Here is a 25458-nt window from a genome sequence, read left to right as displayed (position 1 = left end):
TTTTACAAGTTTGCCGCTGCCATGCTATCTGCCGTGGCGTGATTAAGAGGCGATAGATTACAGTATTGACCAGGGTGCTCACCACACCTCCGCCCCATGTTTTCTCTTAAATATAAATGATCTCACTGGGGGGCGTAGTCACAAGCCTGATGTTTATCGCCTCCAACACACACACACACACACACACACACATACATACAAACACACGCACATCCAGGTGGACAAGAATGAGGGACATGATGAGGGAAGGTGGGAGAAAGCGGTAAAAAGCAGAACAGAGAGAGAGTGTGTGTGTGAGAGAGAGACAAGAGGAGCGAGAGAGGAGTACCTGAGTGTTCAATTTCCCTTATCGTGGTGATGACCACAGGAGGGGAAGAGCTGGAGGATACATTAATTAACAGATTGTGATCAGAATGTGAGGGCCTTCACATTGTGAAGGGGAATCAATAGTCAGTAGAATGGAGTGCTCTGATCAAACACAGAAGGTGCCGGCGCCTGGCTGGACCGGTCAGGGGTCTGAGGAGCGCTCATCCCAAATTAGACCCAACAAAGCAAACTGCCGAAAGCACTCAAAACAGTCGGCTATTATCAGCAGAGACAATAAGTCATATTTTGTAATGGTCCGTGCCATTACTCATATCCAGAACGCATCTTAAAATCTTTCATTGTGTAATTTCCTTGTCTGCATACGTGGCCATTAAATCGGACAGAATGTGGACTGGCCGAAGGGAAATTGTCATGCAAGCATGGACGCGGTCTTGATTGCCGCATCAGGTTGGCATCACAATCACAGGCGAGGCTTTGTCTAGCCTTTTAATGCCAAGGAGGACTGAAGCGGAACTAAAGCGCTACTCCCAATGTGACAGCCCATATGAAGGCCTTGTTCAGGGCTTGTTGGAGAGGCTTTAGAGTTGCTCTGATACAGCAGACACCTCTCAGCCATATGCACACATGGAGCCCAGCAGCCTACAATTACCTTTGACGCTAAAAGTCCTTGAATTTAATCCAGTGTTGTGAGATGGAGAGGTGGTGTTTTTCCCCTGCTCCATCCCCTCTCTTCAGGGCCTAAATTATCGCTCCAAATGGGATCTCGTGTCGTTGCCTCGCCTTTTTCCACTCAATTTAATCGAGTAATGAAGTGACTTCCCGACTCCGCAGGTCACACGGCGCTCCGGCCGCCGCACTCTGAAGGCGGCCCGGTTAAGTGCCGTCAGAGTGGGTGATTTCCTCTAATGAAATATCAATATTTACATCTTCATTTCCAGCCCACTGCCTTGGTGGGGTTTGACCAAACATGACACAATATTGACCAAATCAGAGAGGCCTGTCTGTGCGCTTGAAGGGCCTTTTCCACTCCACTGCTGAGTGCACCGGCAAATCTCGGTCTGAAAGGCTTCCAGGCTAGAATAGGGAGATAATAACAATGCAGAGTTTTTCTTTTCTTTGTTCACTTTGAGTTAAGCACCCTGCTCATGGGGAAATTATGTCTCCCAGGCATTTTGATTTTCCACATTACAAGATGTGATTAAGTTTATCCTGTATGTGGATCACTGCAACTCAATCCGATCTGGACGAAGGAGCAAAAATAAATATACTGTATGGGATTGAGAAACAGCACCACTAACCACTGTAACTACATCAATACACCGTTATTCATCGCTTGCAAGTGAAAACAAGACCGCTAAAGACCAACAAGGGAGCCAAAACCCACATCCTCTCTCCCTTTATCTCCCCAAAAGCCCTTGGCTGTGGGCAGGAGGGGGCAGCCCAAACCCACAGACGGCTGGTTCAAACCCCTCGCAGAGATTAATCAGAGCACTGTTTCATCTGCCAGAGCACAGGACGGTCCAAAATGAAATGCTGGAGATTTCTGTTGAGCTGGAGTTCATATTCTATTAATTTATTATTGTTTCCCTCTCCCCGAGGGCCATTAGCGCGGGTAATAAAAAGAGATGTAATTACGAGGCACGGTGGCCCCCTCCAGCTGCAGCCCCCTCGTAACTCACCCTCAATCAGACGACAGAGCAGACAGAGGGAGGGAGAGAAAGGGGGAAAAAAAAATGGCGAGAGAGAGAAAGAGAGGGAGATGGAGGAGAAAAGAGAGGAGAAGATATGTGCCAGCGAGGAGGGAGATAAGGGAGAGAGAGAAAGGGAGCAGCAGGGAGCGAAAGGGGAAGAGAGCATGAGGGGAAAGGAAGAGGGAGATAGAGAGAGGAAAGAGAGTAATTCTGGCTGGACAGGGGCTGATCTATCATGGCCTGCTATCAGAAGGACAAGCAGGCCCTGAAGACTTCTGCCCAGCGGCAATCTCACCTCAGCCAAGTCAAGTGCTCTCCAGGCTCCAGTTGGAGTAAAAATGCCCCTAACAGGACCCCAGAGGTTCAGCTCATCTTTTTTTTTTTTTCTTCCTAACTTCAAACTGTGCTGAATGATCATGCTGCCATAAGCTTATTCTATATCAAAGCTTTCTATTTTAGATGATAGCCTTAAAAAAGAGGACAGGGAGAAAAAAGATGTATGCACCTCTGATTTGTATAGGCTCCTGTGATCTGGCACAGTGCCTTATTCTATAGTGGGAGACGTATCACCAATACTGGAATGAAGGACAATTTTCAGCAGATTCATAATGGTGCGCGCGTCTGTGTGCATGAGTATTGGTTTAGATCTGTGTGTTTGTGTGTGCACGTGTGTGTGTGTGTGTGTGTAACTTGCAGCTGCCGACTATGATTCTTCCTGAATTTACATGACAGCGTCAGGAGGACCCAATCAATAGCAGCTTGGTAATAAATTGCTGCGCTTGACATAAATAATTTGACCTGAAGTCCAGCCACATGTACAACAGAAACTGCTCCGTTTGCTGTGAGCCTTCCCTCAATCCTGATTTGGTGGCACAAAGGCGGTTTTATACTGGACAAAATCATGTCAATACAAACTAAATTCAGTCGATGAAAAAGAGGCTGATGATTGAAAGTAAATCTTGTTTTTTTTTTTTTTTTTTAGCTTCAGCACTCACTTTCAGGAGAGCTGGCTATCTGCTTCCTTTCAACACGATAACCAGCCCATTATCCCATTTTAAGTAGCTAGGGAATGGGTGATTTGACCAGCAGCCTGTGAACGTTATGAGGTTGAATAACGTTAAATACAGTAATCCCCTTGTCTTAATCTGCACCCTCTGACCTCGTGACCCTAGCATGGGAGTCTTTAGCCCTCCCCAGGGCCCCACTGCCCGCCACTGATGTTATATATCTCTGTTTAGCCCCAAAGACCAGGACGAATCAGGCTTTAATCATTGCCATAATTACACATAATTTATCTCCGCTGCCATCCAGCAACACTGCTTAATGAGGGACAGCGGTCTGCTGACGACGACTTAAAGGCACAACAGCATACGCAATTTCCTACAGGAGATCTTACGCAAAACACAAAATGCCACACAGATGCTACATTTTCAGGCACTGATGTTGATGATGATGCTTAATATGAACAGCACACTCACATGATCGTGATGCTGCATGTACCTGCTCATGTATCACGGTGACTAAACAAAGCCTTCCCCCACCATGCCTGGCAGATGTCCCTTTCCTGGCCCGGCACAGCCCTGACTGCCTGTCTGCCTCCGATACGCCCCCATCTCAATCTCCCTGCAGCTTTTCTGCCTTCCTCCCGCTCTCCTGCCCGGGTTCAGGCCTCAGCATCCACCTGATTGCTCAATCTATCTTTATCTCCTGTGTTGAAGCCTACGTCAGAGGGTAAATTGAATATACTAAGAGCTGTCTGTTGGTGTCTATATTTAATAAAGTGCACTGATGAGGTGCTGATTTATTGCCCGGCAGTATTCACACTCTATTACAAGGAGATTACGCAGCTTGAGTGGGATCAGGCTGGCAACACAGTAAGTAGATTTCACAATTTAATGGCAAAGAGAAAACAGGAGCCCAGAGGGGGCTGGAGGAGGGTGGGCTGATGGGTGGGTGGGTGGAGTGGTTATGGTGGTGGGCTGAGCTGACACAAACACGACAACATACAAGAGGAGCGATCTCTCTTTAACATCGCTGCCTTCCCCGCTAACAGCTAACACGCCAGCCGCACGGTTGTCTGTCAAATGCCGAGCTGATGAGGTGAAATCCAATAAAGCAGAGATGATGAATATTCCCAAAACACCAGTAATGAATGGAACAGCGCAAACAAGGATATTTCATTAGATTAATCTGGTCTAAATCTAATACAAAACCATGCAGAAACACACAAGTAGGATGTTGGAATAAAAACATGGTGGGGAATGTATTGCTTTATTACTCTGGATGTTTTAAAGTAATGTGAAAATAATCAAAATGAGCTACAAAAAAAAAAAAAAAAATGTGCCAAGAACAATGTTTAAATATTTTACATTCTTGGGGTGATATGTCAGAGGAGAAGTAGTCCCGATGCACAGGATGCAAATAGCAGAAGAGGAATACGTCAGTGTTCGTTCATCTCTTTAGCCCTAGGAGAATTCCCAGCTGAAAACATCCTGGCCTGGGCAGCTGGGATGGGAGCAAACATCTAACAATGAGCACCTCTTGTATAAGCAGCATGCATGGCAGTTTTTACATTTGAGTGCATGACATTCCCACTGTGCCTGGGAGGTGATGGGAGAGGCGGGTGGAGTGGCACTGGGTTAGAGGGGTCACACTGGTACCCCCCTGTGTGGCAATCATCACCACTACTGAGGAAGGGAGCAATGTCAAGGAGGTAAACAGGTTCCAGTGTATTGACGCTGTCAGTATACTTAGTTCTTCCCTAAACCTCTTGGACAGAGTGAAATGCAGCTTTAGGAGATGGAAGGGGGCCAGAGGGGTGGACAGTGGACTGTTATGTGTGTCAAAGGTTGTTAGCACCTTAGGAGCAACAAGCCATCTGTCAGCATCCCCCTAACACTACTCCTAATGACCCTGCCCCCCTCAGGCAACAGCCGTGTTAGACGCAGCTTCGTGGCGCTATTTGGAGCAGTGACACCGGTGTCCAAAAGCTCTGCAGTGATTATCAATTAATCAAAAGCAGATCCAGAATGAGGGCAAGGCCGAGGCCTGGCAGCGGCAAACCTATGAAAAGATTCTTGCTTGTTCACACAACAGTCCCCAATATCTACTACAATTGTAGCATGATCGATTTGATGAATTCTGTCCTTATACTTGTCTGCATTTTGTTTGATTTGCTTTATCGTGATTAAAACTATTGTGAAAATACTTCAGGTGTGCAAACTGACGCATCTTCCTCTTTCACTGTATGGAGACACGAGATGACAAAGCTGACATTGGACCCTGTAAGACAAAGATACCATCTAGGCTAATGATACAGCTTGGCTATCATCAAATCACCTTCAAATTAGAACTCAATAGGGCCACTCTATTGCAAATTACAGCACTTTTAAACCGCTTTTTCAAATGTTAGTCGAGAAAAGGGGAAATTAAAAATCAATTGGGAGAAGGTAAGTGCCAATTTTCCTGACGTCTAAATTGTTAAATTTGGACTTTGGTCATTGGCCCATCTGTCAATGGCCTAATCAATGTGGTCTACTTCATAATGAACTGTTAATCTTTTTAATTCCATTGCCAAAGGCCGCAAAAATCTATCAGAATGCAATCAGCAGTTTTTCTTCTCCCAGAGTGGATGGAGGGAGAAATATGGTAGGAGCTGAGCATGGTAGGCTGCCCTGGGGTACCGCTGTTGCACGGAGTGTTAGTGCATGGAGTCTCGCTCAACCAGTGAACCGTCTCTGATCAGGTTCAGCCATGTACAACTCAATTATGCAGCCATTTCATGGCCAGAGGAGACCCACTGTCCTAATACAGACGCCACCAAAGGGACAGACACAGACTGAGCTCTCAGCTGAACTGTAACTCTCTATTTCGAGTCGCGTGGTATTTTTTTTTTTTTAATGTAAAAAGAACGAGCAAGGTTTTGATTTTAAAATAAAATGACAGTTAAAGGTAAACAAATGGACAACAAAAACCCAAGTTTGCGTGCAGGCGTATGTAAACAGAGGCATTCTCAGAATAATCTACTTACAGCCTGTCATCTGTCAGGTAGCTTGTTTAGCAGAACTGTCTATTCAATACCAGGTATTCGCAAATTGGGCCCGTCAGATGAAGGCTTACTGCCTCAGGTTTTGGGTTAAATGATCATTATCAACGCATTCAGAATGACAAGCCGTCTGCCACAATCTGTATAGCAAATCCCATTAACATTATAAATCTATCCACTGCACAATAGGTGTTAGGATAATCTGATCAGCGCAGCGCTAATAAGCTATGACGCTCGTAAAAACATAGTTGGAGTTTACAGATAATAAATTGATGATGCACTTCCAAAACTGTTTAATGCCACACATTATGTTAAAAAAATAGTGCTCAGTTTTAATTAATTCCTCTAGTAGCCCAGAATATACACGTAGAAACACTAATCCCTGCCATAATACAGTATACAGCAGTATTTAAAACGAAGTCAGTGACTCAGTTACCTCAAATGACCTGTTAAGTTTTCAACATATTTTTTTTCGATGAACTATAAAACATTTTTGTGTGCTCTCTGGATCCGTGTGTGTCTGTGTGTGCAAGTCTTAGTGTCTCAGTGAGTGATGTCTTCATGCCTGCACAGTACATGCGTCTGTATGTAAAGTACTGTGGCAGCGATGTGCATGGCCAGCACATCAGTGTGTGTGTGTGCGTGTGCTATGCTGGTACGTTTTGGGTCATGTCGATGAGAGTGTGTTATTGGGTCAGTTGTGATCCAGTCCTGAGTAAGCTCCTTGGTTAAACTCTCACCCTGCTGACCATGCAGGGCCCACGTGGAGCGATCCAGATAGTTTAGATGGGTAAGGGACGGGGGTTGAGGCCGGGGCTGGGAGCATATCCATCCCTAATCTCCTTACTATCAGATCTGTACCTGATTAATACCCTTCTGAGAAATACTCTAATACCTTTTCAGCACGAAATGCACCCGCCTGAGGTCAGCTGGAGTCCACTCCACTTCACTGAAAATAAATGGGCCTTCTAAATCTCTGAATTGGGATTGCAGTTCATCTTCGGAGTAAACTGATATGATGCTGAATTCAGGCGGACTCTGGAACTAAAACATGCACAAACACACACGCTTAAACGCATGTGTATGTGTGTGTGTGTTTGTGTGTCAGTATTGTAATGCTGTCGCAGGGGCCCTGCCTTGCTGACAGCTCTGTCCCTGTCCAAGTTATGCTGATGAGAAGAGGTTATGGAGGTGCCGCTGAGGGACACATTCATTTAGTGTGTTCCCTCTCCATGGCTGCAGCACCGTAATGTTATAGAGTTATGGAGGGTCAAGCTCAAGATCAAGGAGAATCTGCTTTGGTTGCAAAAAAGAGCGGCCAAACAATGTGTTCTCTGTCAAAATCAGAGGAAAACTCTTGAAGGAAGCAAAATCTCTGCTGACGTGAGGCGCAGTATCCTTAATTCAACAGCCTCTTATAACCTAACACCTCGTCTATCAGAATGTCTATGGGGCAAGGAAGAAACATGATTATGCCCATCAATAATTCAGTGGAAGTGTGTGTTTGTGAGTGAGTGTGTGTGCGTGCATGTGCGAGATGTGATGTCTTGTTTGATTGGGCGGGTCCCCAACTCTGCTCTAAATCTCCCTTGTGATTATGATACACATCGGCTCCAGGACTGTGTCCCCCTCCCCATTCAATGCAGGGATTTAAGCAGCACTCTATTGATTTGTTTCTTGAAAAGCTGTGTCCGTTTTGCCCCTCAACCCCCCCATTCAACATACCCGCGGGCTGGGTTAGCTGCTAGCATTAATTATCTATGTGTATGTGTGTGTGAATATGAGCATATTCATGTGAGAGAGACAGAGTGAGTGGAGAAAATGAAAATAGGATAAGCTGCATCTCACATAAAACAGAAAGGAATGGTTTAAAAAAAAAACACAAGGAAAGAAAAAAGGAAATATCTGTTGCATACCTGGGATATGCTTGGCCCAGCCGATGATGACCACCAGCTCGCGGTCAGCCAGGTCGCACAGCGTGGTCAGCGCCTTGATGTCGCTCTCCGGCATGGTGGGGTCAGGCATGGCATAGATCTTCTCCGGCTCTGCCACCAACAGGTGAGACACTATCTTTGTGACTGGGGACGGAAGAGGAAGAGGAGGGGGTTGTCAAAGCAGAGCGGAGGTCATAGGTCGCATCGCTGCAATGCTCAGCGAGGCGCAAAGATACCCTACACTGATAAACACTGTGTAACGGTAAAATTGTACCACACTATACAAACGACGGACGCATTTTTGTCCCTTTGTCTCTTTTTGCTCATTATGCAAACTAATGGATGGAGCTTACATTTGTATGAGTGAAATGAAGGCACTAAAAGCACTTATCCCTACAGAATACAAGAGAGAGAAAAAAGTATGTGTGAGAATGTGAAGCACTAGTGTCCCCGAGCACTCTGTCATTGTTTAATATCGGTCATCTGCTCAGAGACTTATCATAATTCAGTTCTGACCGGAACAATACCTGGCCTATATTTCTGACCGATGAACTCTCAACTGTCCAAACATGAAAGAGGCAGGGGAACGAACGTGAGTCTGGCCTAGAATTTTGCCTTGGCGCTTTACCTGCTTGCTGGCCTGGCACAGGAGGGGCGACAGAGGAGCGAGACAATGGGCTAGTGACGGAGGAGCGGTACTCACGAGGCTTTTTGGTGGGAGGGGGGAGCGTCAAGCCCAGGTACGGGGCGTTTTCTGCGTCCAACCTCCTCTTGTACTTCTGTCTGCCCCCTCGCACGCGGTCCAGACGCACGCCTGGGGGGGAGAAACGAGGAGGGGACAAAAGAGTTTATCTTCTCAACCTACATCTTCAGGGATATCATAATAATATTACAGGCAGTCAAATGAATGAAAATTAACTAGGCCATAAAAAGTCATGGCATAAAACTTCACAGTTGAAAGTGGATGCGCTACATCAGAGATGCACAGCTAGGCATTTCTCACTGGTGCGAAGATGCAGGGTAACACAATCAGAAATTAAAGCCTGACACATATTAGTTTCAGGTAACCAGTAATGTGAGTGACCACACCGGTTTCTAGCCTGTGAGAATGGCAAAAGGACAGCATGTGTGTGTTTGTGTGTGTGCGTTTGTGTGGTTGAGCGTGAGCGTGTAGATGTGTCAGAGGCACGGCTGCCTTCCCATATGTGGTCCATGCCTGGCTGGTCTACTGTGACACAGCTGAGCCCAGAGCAGGTCTAAACATATGAATATTTAACGCAGGGTCAATGATCTCACAGACTGGCCCTCTAATTATTTAGCTTTTGGGGTGAGGCAGACTGCATACTAATTAGCTGCCAGCTACACGCCTCTTTGCGTATGTGTGTGTGTGTGTGTGCGTATGTGTGTATGAGCTCAGGTATGACTGGCTCTTCGGTATCCAGAAAAGAAACTTAACCAGCCTGTGAGCGAAGGCAACACTCCCGCACACACTGAACAAAACACCCACTGTCTTATGGCAGACAGATAGCTAGGTATAGCTTTCCCATAAAAGACCCTTATTTCACCCTTCTTTCACTGGAGTAGCACCGAGGCCTTATCACCCCCAGCCACACCTAGGGGGCCAGGTTCCACACTGATACTGTAAATGTCAAGCTGGCCTCATCATAACATAAGTTATTTATTATCTCATTATTTGATAAGAATGTTTCCATTTGGATGTCTTTTCTATTCTATTAATTTTCAACATAGTTAAAATATTTCATCTGCACTGTTCTATTTATTTGATACCACTGGGCAGGTATTTGGTTATTTAATGTAATTGTATGCAAACATTTATATCCTGCATCCCCACATTTGGACCAGAGTGTCAGTGCTACAGCTACAGCTAAAATATACCTGATATCTTAATCCTGTCGACAGGGACAATCCCTTCAATTCACCTTCTATGCATAATGTAACCCCTAAACAAATTTATACTAAAGCATAGCGGAGAAAAAGGCTCAGCGAAATGCCTGCGGTGGGGGAGGAGTTAATTTGTCAGCCTACCACGTCCTCTGAGCGAACGACACCCGCAGCCAGAGCACTTCCTTGATGATTTCATCACTTTATAACAGGGAGGACGGTGTCAAACCTGGGCATTGTGTGGCCACTGCAAATGAGCCTAATACAATTTGCCCATCAGCGAGTGCTCTTGGAGAGGATGAGTTTGGATGTGTCCCATGCACAGCGATTGGAGGTCGCTGGGTGAACGGAGGAAGGGAAAGCAGATGATGTAATATAAAACCGGGTTGCCTTCATTTCACAAAGAGGAATTCAACTGTGGATTTATGCAAACTGCCTTCTCTTCATTTTCACCACTTAACTGCCGTGGCCATAGCTCTGCTCCGCTAGACCGTATGCACGGGTGGGTCCGGCAAACTGTATTATCATGTAACAGTAGAATAAAGAGATTTCTTCTACTTATATAAATTATTTGATTCCCTAGAAACACAAATCTGATTAGGATTGTCTTTCAATTTCCTGACACTGACAACCCACTAACCTAATTACCCCCAATTCCCAACTGAGTCTCATCCTTCCCAGCAAGCACAAGGGAATCATCTGATGGCAACTACCTGTGCTTTACACACACAGAAACACTCACATAATATACATATGTGTGTAAATGTATCCGTGTGTGTGTGTGTGTGTGTGTGTGTAGATATATATATAGATATATATATGGACATGTCACAACATGTCACAATTTCTTCTTTATGTGAATCACATCATATCAAAGATGAAGAAGAGAGAGAAAGAGGAAGAGAAGAGAAAGAAATAAAAAGGAGAAAGAAGTAATTTTTTTTTTAATAAGAAGGAATCTTGTCGACGCCTTGAGCGTAGTCATAAAACACCTTCCACTTGGTGCTCGGGTTTAAGTGCTTAAGAACTTTCCAATTCAGCTGTGACGGCGCCGTCGCTACTGTAGGCATGGAAAATTCCTCTTGTTGTTAAACGTGATATCAATACTTTCTACAGTTTCTTCCGGCTCTCCTGAAGAGCTCATGCCGCTGCCAGGTGGATGCGCTCCCGCTCACCGTGATCCACTGTGCTGCTTGAGTCATGTGGCTGTGTCATCCAGCGCAAAGCCAGTGTGAGGATTCCAAGGTACATGGGTGCCTCTTTTAATTAGAACAGTCCCGGCCATAATTAACAGATGCTGACAGGAATTAAAGCTTGGCACTAACCTGTCTCATTTTACTGTCCAAGAGGGCCAGGCACAGGCAGGGAGGAAGAGAGTGTGATGAAGAGCAGCTACACCGATTCATTCACATCTCGCTGTCAGACTTTATAGAGACCTCTGCGAGGCTCATATGGTCCTCAAAGCTTTAAGTGGTCTCACTCTGACCGGTCAGTATTACTCCCTCCAGAGTAAACAGTAGGTGTGTTGTTAAGTGTGCGAATGGAGTTGAGTGCTACGTCACCCAAAGTCATCTCGCTGCTTTATGGCCCACTACACAGTGCAGTGAGGGTGGCAGTGGGTGAGCTCGGGTATCATCTCTTCAAAGCAGGGTGCTAGGGGAGAGGGCTTTTGGCCAAGGCGGCTGGCATTTGTGCACGGATTAACGCAGGCCTCGGGGTGGGGGCTGAGGCCAGCTGACCTAGGGCTCTTCTTTCTCTCCAAAAACAATAATAATCCCCCTCCGAGCACACTCCTACAAAAGGGCCTGTCTTCACTCACTTTGTGTGGCCGGCCAGGGCAGGGGCCCTTATTTTGAGCCTCTCACCTGTTCTGGGTGTCTCTCCCTGGGGAAAGTGTCAGGATGTCTGGGATGGTTGGCAATGCCAAGGGGGGCTTAGGCGAACCCTATTTTAGCTGGGAAAATCAGAAGGCCACATGGCAAGGCATGGTGAACCCTGCCTTTCAAGGCAGCCGCCTCACTAAACTGCCGTCAGCACTATTTCAAAGGACCCCTGTTGCCAGCTTTGCATGCTTGTAAGTGTGTTGCAGCATTTTTAATCACGAGTGGTGATGAGCGAGGGTAGCGGAAAAATGGTCACACATTGGCCCTCCTATCTGCTGACCCCAGGGGCTGCCATACTGACACCCCCCACATACTCCATTTACAGGTTAGCTGCAATATCCCTGGTGAGCTGACATCCCCACTCACCGGATGACTAATTGAAAAAGACGACATGGCACTTATGAAACAGGAACTATCCTGTAGAAAGATTTTCCAAGCTTGAATTATATTCATGTCCAAAAAGTACTTTTTAAGTGAGGTTTGTCCCTGCAAAAAGCTGCAAAAACACACATGGATAGCTGTATAAATAACAGTGATTGGGTTCTATGATACTTGATTTCCTGGTTCTATCCATTAATACAGCCAAGCACTCTGTATTTGTCTCTCTGTTATGTACTGCAGAGCATGTGGCCATTTGTATGTCAAGTATTTCAGTGACTATATGTGTGAGTGTAATGCGGTTTGTATGTATGTACTGTATGTGACTATGAGGTGGCTATTACGGGATGTGTTTGTTCTTTGCATGCCAGTCTACTAAAACAATGCCATGCTGGGGAAGATGTATTGTGTATCAGCCCCTAGCCACTCTCTGCTCCTTTGTTCAGCATTTGTTAATGACGCTGTCTCACCTGTCCTACAGGGAGAATAAGACAGCTTACCTACAGCACTATCCTTGCTCTCTACTACTTATCAGTTTCACAAACAGCATTGTTACACTGTGACAACAATGGAGAAAAAAATCTCTTTTCTTTAACCAAATGTACAGTGTGATTATGGAAAAAAAAAGTTCTACATTAAGTGATCGTCTCTGCACTTGTGTGTGTGCATCCATGTATGCAGAGGCATCTGTGTGTGGATGCGTGTGTGAGCTAGGGAGGGAGAAAGGAAGTCGGGGCAGAGAGCAACTGCCACTGAATGATGTCAATGTAATCTCTCAATAGTATCTTGTCTTCTCTCTTGCTCTAAGCTCTGATCCGTTTCCATTGATCAAAGGAAAAACCTGTTGCCCCTGACATTTGATTCTTCTATTGATCACTTCCTCCTTTATACAGTCAGGGGAAAGTACAGCGACTCAACACAGGTCCCAAGCAGATACCCTGTAAACGGACTGCTGATATGAAGACTATTTTCCTTACATCTCTTTCTACCAAACGTAACAAACATGAACATGCTATTAGTACTTTATGAACTTGATCTGTAAATACTGAAACTTTGCTTTTTTGAAAGCATAATGAAAAACATCACATTTTAATCTCCCCAGGTCTCAGTTGATGTTGTGTATTATTTCTATTATGTGCAGGACAGTGATGGATTTAAGCTTCTGTTTCATCCAGAGATGGCATGGGGGGCAGTACTGGACTTTGTTGGAGCTGTAAAGTTATAATTAGGTGATTTTTCCATTGAGACACAATGTGACCTTTCGACAGTAATGAAAGTAAGTGGCAACCTCAGTCACATGAGTGGTGGCCATCTCCACACCCTGGGCCTGAGCATGGCGTTGAGCCGACGGCTTCATAGAGCTTACAGTGGACACGGTGCTCTTTCCATCTCATCTTGGTTACACTTTAAGGTGCCAGGCCTCTTAGTGAAGGTTAGGCAAAAATGCACTTCACATTCTCCATTAATTAGGAGAACTGTTTTAAATGATTTTGACTGTAGCAGAAACCAGCTATTCGAGAGGGATTGATGACAACACCTGCACATGACTTCAATCAGCCAGTGATAATGGTTGCAGTATAGTGATGACACCCACTATTTAAAAAAGGAGGGTCATTCTCATTCTGGGAACGTGCTGAATACACAGAAGTGTGCATTAGTAACTTCGGCTTAGCCTAAGTCTGCATATTTGAACATTTACGCTCTTTTTTACTCTGACCTGACACTGGTCATTCATTTATAGCCATGACTACATATTTTTGTAGTCTCTTATTCTCCAAGATGATATATTGGCATAAATTTTTCATCAGATAGTAATGCGATTACTCTGTCTTTCTGGCACTGTGTCTTTATCTGGCTGCATGCAGTCCAGGGGATTCTGTTACTGTGTGGAGATCCATATGGGCTAAGTCTGTGGCTTCAGGTGGAGACTAGATTTATACGCATCTATAAATTCTGCTCTCCAATGAATAATGGGAGAAATAATGGAGGTACATATATATATATATATATATAAGTGAACAATGTATGACAGAGAATTCATAAGTGAGAGGCTTTACAGAATTCATTTATAAGATCTAAATAAAATTCTAGGACCAGCTCGTGACTGGGGTACTTTAAGTATTCCTGCATTAACTTCCGAGAGACTGCTACTTGTTCAAACGGACTAAAGTATACCCTGGTCAACAGTGAGAGACAATCATACTTTGTAAAACATAAGTGCCACTTGACCCACGTTCACCAGCACTTGAGGAGAGGAAAAAAAAAAGAAAAGCAATAACATGTTTTCTTACAGAGTCTCTGAGCTGCTCCCAGTGGAGGCTTGAATAAATATAACACCGTCTCTTCACCCCCGAGCCACATATCTTTCATTATTCATTTGTCTGGCCTTTTTGGAGTAACCAACAAGTGAGAAGGAGAGCAAGCACAAGCATGAGAGAGAGAGAGAGAGAGAGAGAGAGAGAGAGAGAAAGGGAGGGAGGGAGAGAGAGAGAGAGAGAGAGAGAGAGGCAGGGGAGAACATATCCACTAATGCAATGGGGGTAAGGGAGACTGACTAGGTGCCTCCCCCGGAAGAGTGGTCTGGCCTCGGGGTCCCAGGGGTCTCAGTGGTGATAGGGAGGGGGGAGAAACCCAGCCAGAGAAATCCATCGGAAGCATGTTTAATTGTCACTGAATTCCCTGCTGGCGTGACTTTAAAAAAACATCCACAGGAAGAGAGCTGAGATGTTCGGAAAACATTTAGTGGATCAATATGCTGGGGAGAGCTGAGACCGTGCCGAGTGTGTGCTCAGGGACCCGGCCTGAGCCTTTCCAGTCGGAATACTGTTACAATTCTATTACTCAGACGGCGGGATCGACCTATTCAGCATATTTCTGTCCCCAGCTCAACTGCACATTATTTACTGCTGTGTTGGTAGGGGGAGGACAGGGGGGCTGGGATCTGTTGTCTAGGCCAGCCAGCTGCATGTATCTCTCACTCCAGGCTGCTGGGAGAAAACTACTGTGGTACAGACTTAACAGGATGACGATGGTGAGAGCCAGTGTGTGACGTGTCCCTTTAGCATGTGCACTGTCAGATCAATTACATTCTTTTTTTTAATGGATTTCTGTGTTCCAAAATACATGTGTGTATTTGTGGACATTGTAAACAATTAATAAATAAAAAATAAATAAATAAATTTAAAAAAGCAGAAATGTACTTCTTACCTTCTTTGAGCATCCCCACTTTGAGGCATTTCATGAAGCGACAAGCTTGACAGGATTTGCGTCTCCGTTTTGTGATCTCACACTCGTTTGTGGCGGGACAGCTGTATTCTATGTTGCCTGAGAAGAATAAAAAGCAGAGCAGTTAGTGCTGTCAACCCAACCTTACATAAGATGTTATAAATGTTTTGGGAAGAAACTGAGGAAATTTAAGTTAAAGTAAAATATTTAAATATTTTATTTTGGAGATTGGGTAAGCATTTCACTAGTGTCTAGTGAAATGCTGATATTTAGAGATGGTTTATATATTGATATTATATCAATACATAACCCAAATTTGACACTAGATATTTTGGATATCATCATGAATGCAATTTCCTAACCTTATTACACTGTTATTTTCCTTTAACTGCTTGGTCATCATATCCACATTACTAATGACTGTTCATCAAAAAGCACCAATAATCATCACAACAATACTGTCACATCAATATTGAGGTATTTGGTTGAGGATATTGTGATATTTTGTTTTGTCCGTATCAATCAGTCCTACTGTTATTTTTGTGATAAACATCAGTGTGTCCTCTATGTAGTGTCGGACAGTCTATAATAAATCATATTTTGCCGACCGGGCGTGGGCACTTGTTAATCATATCCTGTGGAATGAATTCAGTCGTGTGCAGGTGGCTGAGCTGTCCTCCAGCGACAAGGTAACTTGCAGCACCGGGGGCCAAGGGAGGAGAAACGGGGGCTGGGGGTTAGGGTGAGGGGGGTGGGCTGGGGGGTAAGGCTACAGTAGTCCTCTAGGACCCATCAGTAGACGCCACTCTGGTCCCACACTAAATTGGCCTCATTAATTCTGCGCGTGTCCCCTCCAGGCCCCGGGTGCAGGCTGTGTCCCCCTGCGCTCAGAGGGGCCTGCCACTGCCTCAATAGCAGGCTGGAGAGCCGGACACGCCGCCCCTGGCCACTTTACATAATACTCCAGCAGACCCAAACCTGTTGTTACCACTGTTGCCATTGTTGACTATTTACATAGTGTACAGGCTGAGGCCTTATGCATTATTCAACTGCAGGGTCTGATTCCAGGATGGCGCAGTGAAAAAGAGTTTCATTGCTGCACAATAAAAGAGCTGCTTCTGCTCTACTCTAGCATTAGCAATAGAAAGGGCAGGATATGTGAGGCAATTCTTCCGCTTGTGTCTGATTCCCTACATTTTACTGTATTCAGGGGTTTTCAATAAAGGGTTTCAATATAATAGTTGCTTCACCATCAGTCTGAATCTCTCCCATTCTGAGTTGGCTTTGAGCTTTTAAGCTTTTTGACATTGGCATTTCCTAAACTTTGCTCTTAAGCTAGTTTTATTTCTTTGTCAATACTGTCCTGAATTACAGTGCTGGGTAAATTTGAATTTAATTATCAGAGTTTTTCAATGACTGACACATTCAAATGTAAGAATATGTCAGTGTTCTCTCTATCTGTAACTGCACCAGTACACACGTATCCCCCAAACACTCATATCTCTCCATTTTTGCAGGTGGAGTCTGTTAACCGGCAGACAAACATCCACACACAAGCACATTGGGATTCCTTCCCAACACAGTGGAGCGGCTCCGCGGCTCTGACCCTCACTCCCTGTTTTTGTACAGAGAGACGGAGAGCTGTATAATATTCTGACAGCGTTCCACCAGCAGCCCTCCAACACCCTTTGACAACTTATGCAATTATGTTAACATTATTGGACAGATCAAGTGGAGGGTCCCAAGATGTTATAAATAATTAGAAATTCCTCCTTATATCTGGGTTAGAAATCATTATGCTAATTCTCATCATCTCTTTGGGATTGGGGTAAATAAAGGTATGAGGGAAGCGGCTGATGAGCTCTGATGGTCTCTTCTCTGCCTGTTTTCTCTGTTGTCATAGCAGAACCAGACCATAATAATCCCATCCATTTCCCATATGTTGGGCGGAGGTAATCACTGCCAGCCTGAACTGGAATCAGTGATGGTCTCTTTTTTTGTACAGTGCATTTTATGCTATCAATTTGTTGACATGAACAGTCTAAAACAACACATGCTTTGGTTGTAATTCAAAAAATCCTGGATATTATTACTTTACTGTCATAGCGCCTCTAGAGATTCACTTCATATTATCAAAGCTAGTCGATTGCTGGCACGTGTGCATGCTATGATGCCGCTTTGGCTGCCAGGCCAACACGGCACAATTGACCCTGTTTGTCCCTGAGGACGCTTGGTTTACGGATATATTTTTTCCCTCTCTCCTCCTTCTCCCCCCTTCCTTTCTCAGGGGCGCGGGTGACACGTGCGCACAACACACCTGGTGGTTAACTAAGAGAGTCAGCCCTCTGATAACACACACACTCCAGAAACAAAAACAAACACGCACTCACACACTGCTGCTGCGCTGTGTCCACCTGTCCTGTCAGGCCCCCTGTGCGTCTGATGTTCTGTCAGAAGGGGCTTCTCATAGCTCAACTCGGTGAGAGAGGGAGGATTATCTCATTCTTCGTGTCTACATTCGGCTTATATTTAGAGACTGCAAAGGAGTCAACATCGGCATGCGCAAAGTGCCGCTTCGTGTCAGATTTAACGCCTCTTAGCTCTTTGAAAATCACTGGAAATCACTGGAAATTACCGCAGCCTTCCGGGGATTGCTGTTTTTATAAAAGTGGTTTGCAGTCCAGCCATACAGAACATATTATAATTAATTAGAATTATATTATTTTTTTCCCCTGCTGCAATGCAGGCCTTGAGTAGGAGCTAAACAACACAAGCACTGATGTCATTGGTGACCTTACGTGTGCGTTTATCAGGTATTTTACAACGACGTTGAAAGTGGTTTAGCAAATCAGAACTGAAGACTAGAGTGATCCATTTTATAATTACATTTAGACACTGGCAAGGTGTGTTGCAATATCAGCAATAAAGCAAACACACAGGTCTCTCAAAAGTGTGACCACTTCCAATGAAATGAGCTTAACAAGACAATTTATTAACATTTGATCAAGTCAAGCACCTGCACTGGCGCCCCTGAACTAGGGGCCACGTTCGGGTTTATCTGCTTTTACAGAGGTTATGGTATGGTTACGAATAACATTACAGAATGAAGGGAGAAGAAAAAGATTTCCCTCCTTCTTCTCTTGATATGTATCTGTCTCAATTTATTTTATGGCTTTTCAGGACCCATGCCAGGGCACAGAGGGGAAAGTCAGGTCTTGTAAGTAAATTACAGTAAAATGGCAGGTATTTCTCATCAAAATCTAAACTGACTTTTACAGGCTTACTGTCAAGGTCTATTACCTCATATAAAAAAAAAGAGGGCCACTGAGTTCAGTTGGTTTTCAAGCAATTTTACACTTGGGTTCAAAATGGGAAGAAAATACGGTTCAATAAGAGATTTATGTTTTTGATTGGTGGGGCACGTGAGGTGCAGGGATGGGGGTATGATTAGGGAGCAATGAGAACAGGGGTATTTCTGGGATGGATGGAGATCTAGGTTGACATTAATTTGGGCCTGGCCTTGACTAATGTAACTATCTCCATGTAGGAGTTCAAGGGGCTTTTCACTGGATGAATAGGTGACAGAAGATGGATTTTCCGTCCCCTTTTGTTGAAAAGGTAGGGGCATCAGGTCTTTTTTCCCCTCCACAAACCTGAAGAAATGGACGACAGAGGGACAAGCGAAATGGATGCAAAGACAACTGAAAATAGTGCTGCAGGTTGCACAGAAAAAAAAACTGATGGTTATTGTGAAAGTCAATATTCCAACAATTCTGACGACTAAACTTGCAGATAAAATGTAAGGGCAGGTGGTGTGCACAATTATTTCAAATACAATAAAACAGTCAGAATACATTATAGTGGGGAAAAAGGGTGCACCGGCAAAAGCAAAGCAAGAATTTGCTGTAGTATCACCAGGTTGTGCACAATAATTCACAAGGTAAGCGCGCAAGGTGATAAAAGAACTGTCATGTACATGGTAACGTTAACTTAGCATGCTGTTTGCCCTAAGTGCCACAGAACAATGTGATAAAGGGCTGGAAAAGACAGCTCCTTTGTTTTCTTCTCATTAGAAGAGGCCGTCTCACACTCCACCCTTGACTGCCTCGTTATTCCTTTAATTAATCAGTTCTCATCAACGGCACCCTCTCATTCGTTCAAGGGCTCTACATCTTGCTATTTACAGCCTCCATTTTCCTCCAGCAATCCTGCATGTGTTTCTTTTATCATTTCGGAAGGCTTTCACCTCCCCCAAAAAGTCCCTGTGTCCTCCTACCTTCTCTGCCTGGGACCCCTGTCTGATTATTATGCCATTAAGCCTCTCCTCCTCTCCTCTGAAAGAGCAGCAGGGTCCCTCTCCAATCTAAAGAAGTCCTGGGTTTTTTTCCCCTCCTTTCCCTGAAATTACCCGGCGACGCGTGCCTGAGTTTCTAATTGGCATGCCCGTCCCTGGAGACGGCCCCCTCCCTTCCTCCTAATGAAAAGCCTCGGCCTTAATTACACTTTCCAAACGCTGATTGTTATTGACAAAACTCCTGTGGCTCGGACAAACGACGGCAGATTAGCTCCATTACAGGCAGCCCTCCAAGAGGAGAAAGAGAGGGATTTCAAATCGACAATGCAAAGTGAGGGGGGAAAAAAGAAGAGCGCTTTCAATTTTTTTTTCTTTCATGTACCTCCCTCTTAATTGTTTGGGCCATTGCTCCACTTAAGACGTCTCTTTCTTCCCCAATGCCTCTTTTCTGTTCTATTGTGTTGCCGTCAGTGTATTTTTAGTGAGGGGACAAAAGCTCAGTAATGTTACTTGAGAGAAAATGTTCATCTTTTGTCAATAGACAGGATTGCTGATGGCAGCATGGGTAAACAGGAGGATATGGCCTAATGCTTTTGTTTGCCTGCAAAAGGTACATAGACTGTCTAAAGCTGATAGGGCTGGAAGGTCCAAAATCAACACCTAGCATCAAGACAGACTGCACTCTATATAATGCCTGCAATCAATGGCTGATTTAAAAAAAAAAAAAGTAAAAGCGAGGGATAAAAGACTTTACACTAATTTAGCTTAAATGTAAAATTTATTTTCTTCCTTTCTAATTATCTCATTTCCTTTGCATTATTTTGCCTGTTTTATCAAGTTTTGCTTTCGCATGTCTTCTGCTGCTAAGCAGACAGGGCTTATATCCGAGCAGCTGTGGCTGTTGTGCAGTGATTTTTTTTTCCAGGCTCAATAATATCTCTGTCTCCCTGATTAATCTGGGACAGAGCGCACAGTTTCACAGTGGGGGGCCTTTCATTGCATCTCTAATGGGAAGCTGTGATACATCATGCCATGCAGATAGCCAATCGCACCCAGGTCCCCAGGCATAAGCACACACAGACACACACACACACTCACTCACACAAACACACACTCACACTCATGCATGTGCACACATACACACACACACACACACACACACACACACACACACATATGCCAGGACAGGAATAATAAAGCACAGTCTCTGAGCCCCCTAAGGCATCCGGGCAAACAGCCCTCACACTCCTCCACCAAATCTGACCTCTGATGATGATGTCATGGCCACCAAACCCCCATCCCACCACCCACCAGTGATCCTGACTGATGATGTCATCATTCTCTCACTAGAGTTGCGCCCCATGTGAAAATATTCTTATTATTTAGGACAATAGCTGCTGAAGTGATGACTTACTATTCCACTCCTCTACCATGAAATGCATAAACTTCAAGCACAGCAAATATTGTACAATTATATGATACAACTTAACAAGCGGTAGAGCCATGTCTTTTTTTTGTTGCTGTTGCTTTCTATTTGTTGTCCTTTTAATATTTCAAAGTTAAATTGAGTTACTATGTATCTAGTGTATTATTGTGCAATGAATGTGTGCACTTTTTATGCTCCCCTATAGTAGTTAGGTGCCATATGGGACAGGGGACAACCAAACACAGGACATTTTACGGGTGGCTTTTGGTCTCAGGAGGTGCAGAGAACATGCACACTACAGTGATGTTCAGCATTGTGAATCACTTAGACTGAGTATGTGTGAGTGTTGTTGTGGTGGCGGGGGTGCCTTGTATGGAGAGTGTATTTGTGTCCGGTGATGCAGTGATGGGGGGATGGTATAACTTGTACTGACTGTGTTCAAATGTTTGCGGGGGGTGAGAGGAGAAAAAATACCTTGTATTGTCCTTTTAAAAAAGGCTTTGCAGGCCTCACAGGAGGCCACGCCATAGTGATACCCCGAGGCTATATCTCCACAGACCAGGCACAGCCTCTTGGGGATGGAGTTCAACATGTATTCGCACTTTATGGGCGAGTCCTCCATGATGGTGCTGGAGCAATCGTCATAGCGTTTGCGGCAGGTGCCGGCCCCGAGCCCACCGGGGGTGAACATAGGTGGAGAGTCTAGGCCGTTGGAGTGGCTGTTCATGGCGCTGACATAGCCACCACTGGCATCCGAGTTGCCGCTGGGGCTGTGGTGGCTGACCGTGTCGATGACAGAGGAAGGGCTGGACGGCTCCGTCTTGATGTAGGACCCACAACTGGAGGGCAGGTGCCGGTCATCAGCGGCCATTCTATTCAGCAGCCTGCGGGAGGGGATGGGTGAAGAGAGGGAGGTGGTGGAGATGAGACAAAGTGGGGGAGGGGAGGAAGATGATTAGCAAAGGTCTTCAGAGGGTGGAAATGAATTTCATCAACCAGTAGTGTGACTGACATAAATGCCTGAAATGACAAAATACCTGACTGATGATGATTGCAAAATACATGGCAAAAATATTTAATTATGACAATTATGACACAAAATGTTCTCCTGTCAAAGAAATATAACCAAATAAATATAATATAGCTATAATATAGCTTAACAGACTTCTACATCTGCCCTGACATCTACCTTACACTGTTTGTCTAGGGTAGGTAGGTATTATTTCATGCATGAATATTTTTTTATGGTTTACAGTGGAAAAGATGTGCCACTGGACTGAGATCTGTGCAAATTTTGTGTATAGCTCAGACTGAAAGTTTAATAAGATCACACCAAGCACCAAGATACCAAGATATTGTTCACTTTAGTAGCCAATCCACATTTGTGGCAGTGTGTTTGGAAATAAGGATGAACAACATGGCAAAAATAAATCATACTGCAATTATTTTAGCAGATACTGTGATTCCAACGCGATTTACAATTTTAGTGGAAATGCACATTTTTGCATCATAATTTTTATTTCCACTGCGCATTCAATTAAAATGAAGATGATGCGATTTTTGCTGATGTCTGTACAAAACAAACATGTTTTCTTATGATGTGTAGTAGCGCATCTCTGCAACATCACTAGAGTTAATTTTATAATTCCATTTTATAACACCTTATTTACCTTTATCAAAAAAGCTCCTGTGATTTGGATATTGCACTTTGCCATACTGCAATTTTGATAATATTTTGATTAAGTGTTCAGTCCTGTTTAGGAATATCCGCTTATAGTGGCATCTCTCTGGTTTCCCAGTCTCTCCAGTGCTCTTGCTCTCTCTTACACCACTATGTGTCCTGACCTTCCCTATGAACCAGTGAACCAGGTGGGAGGATCCTAAGTGCCTAATTAGTCACACACTCCAGCAGCTGTAAAAGAGCTCCAGTGTACAAATACACACTCTCTTTTCTGACACACACATATACACACAATCACACATCAGACAGATTGGAAAAGAAGAGCGAGAAAGAGAGAGCGAGAAAGAGAGAGAGAGAGAGAGAGAGAGAGAGAGAGAGAGAGAGAGAGAGAGAGAGAGAGAGAGAGAGAGAGAGAGAGAGAGAACACATTAAAATACCAAAATACAGCCACAGCCACAGCCACAGCCACACACACACACACACACACATACAGAACATCCTCTTAAAAGACACAGGCATCTCCATAGTTTAGAGTGCAGAGTGGACCTTGGCTTGTCTCCTTGAGTCAGCAGTCAGGCAAAAGGAAGCATGATGGCAGGATATTGACTTTTTCACTGTCTGCCTAATAACTGTATTTTGGAGTACACACAATCCGCTGTTGTAGCGAGTGCAGACTAAAGTGCAGCCTTTTGGCTGTGGCCACAAAATCCACTCCAAACCCTACCAGCCTTCTTTGCCCATATAAATCTATTTCTGTCCTGCTCTATAACCTTTAACTTTAAAATGCACTGGGAGTGAGGAGGGTATGGGGGGGCTCAGCTTGGACATACTCAACCCATTTTTTTGGTCAGCAAATACAGTGAATTGAAGAGCCGGCCTGATAGAGGAGATGGATAACTCAATGTATTGGGGATGCTGTGTACACACAGTGACCTCTCTGGGTCAAGGCGAGGTCATACGCATACGTACACACACCCGTCTGCATTAGGTACCGCTGAAGGGGTGAAAGGTCACCTGCACTCGCCTACATTAACAAAATTGAGCCTTGCATGGCTTATGCAAATTCAGACACAGGGGCTCCCAGTGAGTGGCAGCTAGACAGCCCAAGTTCTGCCTTAGCACATTAGAGCCATTAGCATATTGCCAACTAATGGTAATGTTTACATACTTGACATGTCAGTTTACCATCAGCGAAGAGTGAGGGAAGAGTTGGACGCCCCCCATTGGGTTCTCTCTTCCTTAGCTGGTGGACAGCTGTCTGTCTCACAGTGCTGGAGAGGAAATAGGAAGCGAGAGGCCTCCGCCATGTCCCCTATCGGTCGCTCGGCCTACCTCTTGCTCACTCTGGTTGATTTAATTGTGAGGGTGGGTGACGGAGGGGTTCAGGCCCAGGGGTCAGTGGGTCAACCTTATTTTCTCACCCCGGCTTCCTGGGCCCGTGGAGATGGGGGTCAGCGTGTCAAATTAAATCTCATTCCCGGGTTTCCCTCCCTACTGTCATGTATATTCATCGGAGCTCCAGGTGCCTACCACTTCTGGAAATTCACAAAAAGGTTAACTGCTAAAATAAATAATAAAAAATGCCCCCTGTTAAAACCGTTGACCTTGTGGAATAAGCCCTTTGGCTGAGCACTTCTGGAATTCCTTCAATATAAAGCCTCCACAATATAAAACCCATATATATATAAAATCTACACAACTACTATTTTACTAGAGATCATGGTGTCTAATTTACAGTTTTTCTCACAATGATTCTGAGCACAGTTGAACAACACAAAAAAATTGCAATATTCCTGGTGGTAATGGGCGAGGTTTCGCAGATTTCGCAGTTTTAAAAATTACCCGATTGTGCTCCTAAACGTCCTTGCAGTGAGAAATTGAACAAGTGAATCCATTTCATGCCTTTCTAAAATAGAACTTGCCCCTCTTGATAATGAATGCAGATTGCATCCCCATAAATTAATGCACGGCTCTGTGTTCATCTGCTTTATGTTCTCTGTTTCAGATGGATATGTGCACCTGTGTGATAGGGCACCTGCACTCGGCTTATTAAAGGCTATATATTAAAACGCAGGAGCTCAAGATGGCTCCATTTAGCTTTTATTTCACAAATTCAGAGTAAGCTTAACCCCGGTTCAAAGGCCGTCTTCAGGGTGACACTTAGCATAATTGCATAAGTGTCTTAACTGTTTCCCCTCCAGCTCAATGTGGTCATTTATAATAAATGTGCTTGCTAGAATCCCCTTAACTCATTCTGCTATGACACATTATACCACTGCTATGCTTATGTTTTTAACAAGCTTGCATATATTGATTAATGATACTGAAGGAATACTAACCACTTGAACCTGGCATATTAATCAAATAGTCTGAGATATTTCTATAAATATTCGTATTCTCTAATGGGACAGGTTCAATTTAAATCTATAAATACCATTGTATGGGAAAATGAATTATGAACATTAAATAGTTTGACAGCAGCAATAGTACTAATAAATAATTCAATATGTGGGGCAGGTGCTAATTAGCTTGTGTGCTACACAGACAGAACAGAAGGAAAAGGTATGCTGAACTAACTGAGACTTGACGCTGTAAAATCTATAGTTCTGTCTTACTTCCTTCCTCAAGGTAAGAGCATTTCAAATTCTGCTGCCTGGCTGCCCAAAGGAGCG

At 44.4% G+C, this 25458-nt stretch overlaps 1 protein-coding gene across 5 annotated transcripts in view; it reads right to left on the bottom strand.

The window, feature by feature from the left end:
* Positions 1–25458, bottom strand: part of esrrb (estrogen-related receptor beta) — a 45940-nt gene that overhangs the window by 8888 nt on the left and 11594 nt on the right. For 3 of the 5 annotated variants that reach the window (XM_030044462.1, XM_030044463.1, XM_030044465.1), the window contains 4 exons: positions 21580–21989; positions 15368–15484; positions 8626–8811; positions 7980–8141 (listed from right to left, as the gene is read on the bottom strand). In XM_030044462.1, coding sequence (XP_029900322.1) covers positions 7980–8141; positions 8626–8811; positions 15368–15484; positions 21580–21989 — 875 coding nt within the window. Of the gene's footprint in view, positions 1–7979; positions 8142–8625; positions 8812–15367; positions 15485–21579; positions 21990–22775; positions 23091–25458 lie in introns of those variants that run through there. The other 2 variants (XM_030044466.1, XM_030044464.1) reach the window with 2 other exon arrangements.

The sequence above is a fragment of the Myripristis murdjan genome, chromosome 22, assembly GCF_902150065.1.
Source record: "Myripristis murdjan chromosome 22, fMyrMur1.1, whole genome shotgun sequence".
Classification (NCBI taxonomy): domain Eukaryota; kingdom Metazoa; phylum Chordata; class Actinopteri; order Holocentriformes; family Holocentridae; genus Myripristis; species Myripristis murdjan.
This window is presented reverse-complemented; position numbering and strand designations above follow the sequence as displayed.